General features: G+C 37.9%; 2 protein-coding genes across 2 annotated transcripts; both read right to left on the reverse strand.

Moving 5' to 3' along the window:
• Nucleotides 1-657: 657 nt before the first annotated feature.
• LOC306872228 (uncharacterized protein) lies at nt 658-5,685 on the reverse strand (the record flags this gene model as incomplete). The annotated part of the gene is made up of 5 exons (XM_079420723.1): nt 5,452-5,685; nt 5,068-5,367; nt 4,146-4,193; nt 3,922-4,043; nt 658-858 (listed from the first exon to the last, which is right to left on the reverse strand). Exons 1-5 carry the CDS (start codon nt 5,546-5,548, stop codon nt 658-660), a joined length of 768 nt encoding a protein of 255 aa, XP_079276849.1. The 5' UTR covers nt 5,549-5,685.
• Nucleotides 5,625-8,038, reverse strand: LOC306872229 (polymeric immunoglobulin receptor-like; the record flags this gene model as incomplete). Its single annotated transcript, XM_079420724.1, has 5 exons — nt 5,625-6,155; nt 6,265-6,573; nt 6,691-7,038; nt 7,575-7,886; nt 7,978-8,038. The coding sequence occupies 5 exons, from the start codon at nt 8,036-8,038 to the stop codon at nt 5,755-5,757; spliced, it is 1,431 nt and encodes a 476-aa protein (XP_079276850.1). The 3' UTR covers nt 5,625-5,754.
• Nucleotides 8,039-8,644: the final 606 nt, after the last annotated feature.

Here is an 8,644-nt window from a genome sequence, read left to right on the forward strand (position 1 = left end):
TTTTCCTTCCAGTTGATTTCATCCAAGGCTGTGGCTGAAGTCAGTTGTAGTTCTTGTGTTTCTCTCGTCTTCAGTGATGTTGATTGTTCACAGCAGGTGTTCATTACTTATGCACAATCATCATTTAATTAGTCACTTAATTATCTCATTAACTTTAACTCTTTGAGGACTTGGGATCTAACTTGAGAATTGCTTGTGACTTGAAAGGAATGTCTTGGTTCCTCCTCTGGTGAAATCAGCAGCTGAGTTCATGGATGGAATAAACATATGGCAGGACTTTTACTCTTTGGCCCCTGGACTTTCCACCTCTGAGCAGGACATAGCAATAAACACAGTTAAACCGGACAAAACATAACAATTTAGCCAACTTAACCATGGTAGAACCCCAAAAATCAAGAAAACACATGAAAAATAAAGAAAAATAACATCGGACAGGCAAATCACATGGTCTCGCGAATCCAGTTGTATCGTTTCTGAAATGCTCCTGGTGTGAGTTGGCACCACGTGGAGGATGAAACAAAACCTTGTTGACCTGTAGGTGTCGCTGACTGCTTAATAATTTGTTCAATGAAACTGAATGATTGTGTCATTCAGGCATTTTTGTCAGTGACTGATTCCATTCAAGTTGTATATAATAACAAAAATCCAGTGGTGATATTAATTTGGTGAGATGCTCTGATTGACAGATGCATAATCACAGTGAATCTCCTCTTTTCTGAATCTGACTGTAGCGTCACTGAGAGACTCTTCACGCTTCTGGAAACTGACAGTAGCGTACAGGAGCCCATCAGAGGGGATTGTGGGTGACTGAACGGTTGAGTAAAGTGGATTCTGTGAATCAGAGGGGTTTGTGGGTAACTGAACAGTTGAATAGAGGTGAGTTGATTCAGGATCTGAATGGCGCCTAGCATCTTGAATGTCTTCTTGAGTCTGTAAGAAGTGAAATCTCCAAAACATGAAGTACAGAATATCATCTTAGACATTTACATTTTGAGATGTAGATTACAGTTCTGAAACTCACTGTTTCATGATCTCCTGTCTGTATTCTGTCTGTTGATGAAATAATGCCTGTGTGAACAAGAGAAACATCTGAGATTCAGAAAATGTGAGATGATTTTGGCAGCGGCTATTTGAACTAAATAGATGCTATTTACACCAAGAGCAAATAGCGATGGATTCTATTTACACTGTTAAAATAGCAAGATTTTCTGCTATTTATACTACTTATTGCAAATAGTGGCAATTATCTGCACCTCAGTATTGTAGTACATTATAAAAGAGTACGCAATAATAACGTACTGAGTGTAAATTATAATTTTAATTCAAATTTATTAAATGGATGCCACCTTATTGGGACAATACAGCCCTCCCTACACCTACCCTAACCCACCCGATACTTTATTTTCAACTTTTTGATTATTTCCTTCATTTTTATTGAAAATAAATGTCTTTCTGATGCGATATGAGATTTGAAAAGGGAGAAAAAATTTGGGTGGGCTAAAGGTGGGCTCGAACTTGGGTCGATCGTGTCAAAAAGAATGCGCCTTACCATCTACGCCATTGAAACTGATGTTAAACTTCTTTTTTTATTGTTGACTAACCCAATCACACATTAGTGGGTGGACTTAGTGTAAATAGCCTTTGCCAACAAGATGGGCTACTTGCACTTAGTGTAAATAGACACTCCGGATGATTTTAACTGTGTGTATTTCTGACCAGTAGAGGGAGACAAGCTCAGATTTACTAAACATGCAGTAGTGTGTGTTTGTGTGTCTCACCATGTCTGTTGTGTTTCAGTTTAAATATGATTAACACTATAACCAGAGCCAGCAGGATCAAACCCACAGAAACAGCAGCGGTCACAGAAAAGACTGAAATCACACAAAGAGATTGTGACTGAGAAACAAGGTGAGCCCATAATATCTATCAACAAATATGTTATAATAATATGTTATAATATCTATCATGGGTGGCACCTGGGCTATCTAACTGGGGCCCAGCCAGTTTTGTCCTCAGTTTCTATGAGGGCCCCACATGTGTCAGCTCAGCTGAAACAATGAAATGAACACTGCTCAGTATGCATACTACAGAGTGTTAAAAATAAGACTGAAGCAGCACTGCAGTTCACTAGATAATTAAGTGAATAATCTAGTACTGATTGATCATTAGTGACGAACACCTGCTTAAGAAAAAAGAGATGAGCAGAAATACAACAGCTACTATTGACTTCCAGCCACAGCCTGCAAAACAACTGCAAATAAAAGACATGAAATCTCTGAGATCTCAGCAGAGGAGGATTAAACAACTCCACAAACAGCATGGAAAAAGTTACAGATGTTCTCTGTAAAGTTACCAGTAAAAAAATAAAGTGCTCTGTGACTAGAAAAGAGGTAGAAATAACAAAAGGAGTTGCTGTACTATTTAACAAAACAGACATCCTTTCCCAGTGTTTCTTAAATTTTCATTTTTCCCCACTTACTTTATTAAATGTGTCATCTTTCACATCAGATTCTTACATTGTTTTAATTAATTCAGTTAGAATAATAAGAAACTGTAGTGCTGTAACCATTCAAATGAAATCAGTATCAATAAACTCCATCTTTTCACTGCAGGAAACCATCTGAAGTGGCATTAGATGTATTTACACACACTGTTTGATGAAGCTGAGGTGCCATAAATGCGTTCACACATGTATTTTTTGTTTGTTTTTTGTTTTTTTACATACAAATAAGAAATGTTGAGGAAAATGCAATGATAGTTTTAAATATGAAACCAAACCAGTAGGTGGCGTCAAATGACCGTTTGAATGAGTGAGTCATTTAGTCATCCAACAGATTCATTCATACAGCCATTTCATTCAGATTTCATTCAGGGGTGGTGATGGCGCAGTGGATAAGACACATGCCTTTGGTGTGAGAGACCTGGGTTCGAATCCACTGTGAGACACCAATGTGTCCCTGAGCAAGACACTTAACCCCCTAGTTGCTCCAGAGGCGTGCGACCTCTGATATATATAGCAATTGTAAGTCGCTTTGGATAAAAGCGTCAGCTAAATGAATAAATGTAAATGAGGCAACTGACTACTGTCTTTATGGGTGCTTCTAAAACGGAAGGCTGCATACTACGAAGGCTGCATATCTTGGCTGCCTCTTCATCAAACGTCGCTGAAGGCCGTCTCAATCGGAAGGAGCCTTGGAAGACAGCTTTTGTTTCGTGTCCTTCATTCAGCTGAATTGTATCCTTTGCGACCTTCAATCACCCACAATCATTCCATTTCATGAAAATAAACTGACGAAAAACAAGTCATTAATGAGCCTGTCTGAATTTATTATGAAATGTTAGACAAAAAGAATGTTTTTGGACATGAAAGCATAGATGTTATTTTTTGTTTTGGTGTAAATTACTCAATAAATGCTAAACTGGCAATAACTTAAGCCACATGGAGACTGTAGCCAGCTGTGATTCATTGTATTGCATTAATAGAAAGCCACATAATTTAAAGATTTGTAATACAAAGTATTTTTCCAAATCTAAGTTTTATTAGTGTTTTGTGCCGTGACGGTGAGGGCGGGAACAAATGTGATGTAGCCACGTGCACTTACTAGACCGTTTCATTCTAGTGTTTATATGCTGAGGAGGACTGTAGCCTATAAGACTCTGAAGGACTGAACTAGGAAGGACGCAGCCTCGATAGGATGCAGCTTTCTGTTTGAGAAACACCCAACGAATGTGTTACTGAATCATTGACTCACTTGATTCGTTCAAAAACGTGGATTCATTCAGGAACGAAACATGGAGCCGATCATGCAGAAAACCGGCTAATCCCGGTCCCTGGCCGGTCGATCAGTGCATCTCTGCTTGATATCATTGCTTATAAAACAGAAGCGGTGATGCAACAGTTTGGCTTCACCAGTGTCAAACCTGTCTGAATATGTGCAAGAACAGAAGAGCTTCACAGAATAACGAGAAAAAGAGTTGGTGGATCTCACCAGGCTTTTCTGTTTCCGGCACTCTTTCCTTTTTGCTGTCAGACGAGGTCAATTCTTAAAACGCACACAATAAATAAATAATTCATAGACAGGTTGTACATCCGACACACGTTTATCATAATATCACTTTCAGTTCAAACTGAGAAGCAGACTTACCAGGCTTTTCCTGGGATGTTTCTCTTTTGGTGTCAGATGTCGTCATTTCTGAAAATACACAATCATGGTTAAATAAATTAGAGGAACAGATTTCTATCTAATCAGATCTTCTGTGAAACACAAAATGTGACTGAAGAAAACCTTCTGTACATGAAAGCAGACAGTAACTAGACGTCAATCTCCAATTTCATGCCCAAGACTCATTCAAGTCCTATTTGTTTCTATAGTGATTTTTACAATAGGTCTACAGAAAGCAGCTTCACTGTAATAAAGAGGAAAATAACCGTGCTGATGCTATACAATTCATCAATAATGAAACAAATTCAAGTTCAGCTGTAAATCAGCTCTACAGAAGTCAATAGTGTCATAATTCAGATCAGTTCAGGTCAATGACAGTGTTAATGTTGCATAAAGTACATTAGTCAGTTCTGTAAGCTCTTATGAAGATATATGGTGCTGTGTGAGGAAAAAATAAAAAATTAAAACAAACAAAACATCTTTTGTGCTTCACAAAAAATAAATAAAAAAGGTGTTATCATTTTCTGCCTTGACATTCTGTTTACAGACATTTTCTTCAAGCCTAAAACATTACATAATGCAAAATACAGGTAAAATACCTGTTAAGAAATCAACATGGAAAATTACAAAAAGAAAAGAAAGTGCATTCCTAAAGTCATCTTTTCCTCATGCTCAAGATGTTCAAACCTGTATGAGTGTCCCTAATCAAACACACCTGAACAAGCTAATCAGTGTCTTCAGGATTACTAAGGTTACAGGCAGGTGATTTTTATTTGATTTTTTTCAGGGTTTGAGCTAAACTCAGCTGGACAGCTGCTCTCTAGGACCAAACATTTTTTTATTCATCTGAAGGAAGATAATTTTGAATTCTCTGTGAATGATCCCTTTAATGAAAGTGTTTTACCTCTGGTCACATGTAGCTGAACTTCAGTGAATATGAAGGACCCAGAATGTTCCTCTCCACACAAGTATTTCCCAAAATCCTCTGCTCTCAGATCGCTGATCTTCACAGTAAAGACTCCAGCAGAGGTTTCTTCAGTCAGAGAGAATCTGCTGTTTGTTCTGTTACTTGATGAAACACGAACTCCGTCTCTGATGCAGATATTGGGCTGGTCTCCTCTGCAGAAGAACCTCTGACTGTGATTTCTGATGTATTTACAGCTGATGGACGCTGATCCTCCGACAGACACTTCATGAGTGATCGCTGAAGAGCACAACATTAAATATGATGAGTTTAATAACTAAATGATCAGAAACATTGAGACTTCCCTCAAATAAACAGCCTCACCATCCTTCATGATGATCATGAGCTCAAAGGGAAGGTTAAACGAGTCTTTCACAGCACACCAGTATTTCCCAGCATCCTCTGCTCTCAGGTCAGTCATGGTCACAGTGAAGAGATTGACTTCAGTGTTGTCCTTTACTGATATCTTTGTTTTATTAACATGATCTTCATCTGATCGAATGATAATTTGAGCATCTTTAGTAAAACACTTTCCTTTGCACAGATGCTTTATTTCTGTTGAATATTTTACATCATAAGAGCGTCTGATCTCAGCTGAATCTCCTTCATGTCTGATCACTGGAGGCACTAATAGTCAGAGAGAATAGAGACATATTTACACTGTAAAATACATGCATGTATTATTGAAGTGCATGGTTTATGGTTACTGTACATACTGGATAAAGTCAGTTCATGTTTATTGGTGAGAGAAACAGAAGTCAGATGCTTGTGTCTGGTTTCTGCTCCACACCAGTAAACTCCAGCATCTCTCCGGCTCACATTACTGATGCTCGCTGTAAAAACTCCTGCTGTACTGTCAGAAAACTCAAAGCGCTGCTTCTCTGATGAACTGATGCTCTGACAGATCTTCTTCTTGTTCTCTTTGCATATGTGTTTGATGGTCTGCTGTTTCTCAGGATAATTACAGGTGAGTTTCACACTTTCACCAATAATAGCAACTGATTTACTTGATTCACCAAAATGGTCGCCTATACACACACACACACACACAAACAATAAAAAAAAAAAAAAACTGGAATGTCAAATCTTATTTTCTCATTTTAACTGCTAGAAATTGTCCTCACAGAAGCTCATTACCTTGATCGATCTTCAGTTTGATGTCAGTGAACAGATGATCATCAGCAGTAATTACTCCACATCTGTACGTTCCTTCATCAGCTGCTGATAAATCACTGATAAAAACCTTCAAAACTCCTTCACTGGGATCATCATACATCTGCACTTTATCATGACGGACCCATCGATTCTGTTCATCAACAGGGATCTTCTGTGATGAATCTTTCTGGATGAATTTCTTGTGAGTTCCTTTGAGTTCTTGTGGAAATTCACACGTGATGAAGACTGATTTACTGATGTAGGCCTCAACCTGGACAGAAGTTATTGGACCTGCAGCACAAGATTTGATTTATTACATTATTAACAGTCAAAATTAATTTACATTTCTTATTTAGAGCTGTAAGGTTTTTTTTCTTCTTTTTTTCATTAAAATGAAACTAAACTCACTCAAAACATTCAGCTCAATCTCTTTAATGAAGGTGATGTGAGTAATTGATGTTTCTGAAGGTCGTTTATCTGATCCGTCTCTCTCCACTCCACATAAATAAACTCCACCATCCTCTGCAGAAATGTCTCTGATGGTCACATTAAATATATCTTTCTGACTGTCAGTCAGGATGAACTTGTCTTCAGATGATTGTGATGATTGAGAGCTGTTCAGCACATGCTCAGGACCCACCTTCACTCTGTAGAAGACTTTGGTGTGTGTTTTAAACTTATGATCATATTCACAGCGGATAGTGATCGTTTGGCCAATATATGCAGTTTGGATAACAGACGTCCCACAAGAAGAGTCTGAAAATGATTTAATCAAAACCATCGTGACATGCACTGAAATCTTAAAATATTATTAGTATTCTTAAAGGTGCACTGGGGAACTTTGGCCTCTCTATCGCTAGCTCTGTTTGAGACAATAAAAATATAAAATGTCATGTTTCTTGCAGAGTTATTTATGTTAACGTGGGTTGTGCTTGTTTGTATGTTCACCTGTGATCTAAACATGAGAGAGATCTGTCATCATACATCAAGACAGATACATACTGACAGAAATGGTTTGTCCTGCAAGTAATATATCCAGAAGAAAATGTCATTTGAACAAGTAACATAGTAGATGATCTTCTTTCTGTGACCTCTCAAAAAATTTAATTCAGCTCAAATTATAAAATCATTATTATACTGTTATGAATTATTACAAGGCAGTGAGACAGATTGAACACTGAGTCTTGAATTTGCTTAATAATAATATTTTTTCTTTCCTCATAGTGCACCTTTAAACAATACTATAATAAAAATAAGAATTACTGTAGTAAGTTATAAAGTATCATACTCACTTCTGTTCACCTTTAACTCAACATCACGACTCCATTTCTGGTTGTCTCCACATGTGTATTTCCCATCATCCTCTCTGCTGAGTTTCCTGATAAACACTGTGAAGAATCTGCTGTTTTCATCATCATACAGAGTGAATCTCCCATTATTAACCCAGCCGCGCTGAAGCTCAGTACTGATGCCTGTCGTACAGTTTCTGTTTCTGCAGAAATACTTTCCTTTAAACTGATCATAAGACTTTTCCTGGTTTGAGCTGCTGCACTTGAACATTACACTTCCTCCAGAGCATCCACTCACACTCAAACACACCTGACCTGCCAAACACAAGTTCATTTGCTCTGGGTTATTATAAATAATCAATCTAATAAAATATTATTTGACCAAACTGACCAGTTAAAAACTGACCTGAGATCAGACAGAGAGTGATGATGATGATGATGATGATGATGATGAAGGTGACCCTCATTCCTGATTAGCTTCAGTCTCAGATATTCAGAGAAAATCCAGATCAGATCTCAATCCAGGAAAAGCAGGAACTGACAAAATATCTTGAATGCAATGAATGTAAATGATCATGAAAAGCACACACACATCCTCCTCTCACATTTCTACTTCCTCTTTCTGTAAACAGCTCCACCCATGAACAGGGCATTAAGTGTGAAAATATGTGTGAAAGACTCTGCAAACATGAAGAGAAACATACTGTAAGCATATAATGCACGCAAAGCTGAAGGCACAAAGGTATATTAACAAACACTGACAGTACACATACACAGAGACTGTGTTAATGGCTTTAAAGGCATTTATTGTAGCTTCATGCTGCATTCATTACTGAAAATGATGTTTTATTAACAAAGTTCAGGAGGAGCACGCCAGATAATTAGCCGAATTAAAAACAAGAGGAATGCACTTAACACACAGGTATACATACAGCTGACATACCTTTATTCATTAACCGTTAATCAGCATTAGGTTTGCACCTTTTACCATTACATCACAGACTCAGCTTCTCCCATCCAAACAACGAGACCTATGCTGGGGCCAGGCCCGGCCTCACTCTCATCCTCTTATC

The sequence above is a fragment of the Barbus barbus genome (assembly GCF_936440315.1).
Source record: "Barbus barbus genome assembly, chromosome: 7".
Lineage (NCBI taxonomy): Eukaryota > Metazoa > Chordata > Actinopteri > Cypriniformes > Cyprinidae > Barbus > Barbus barbus.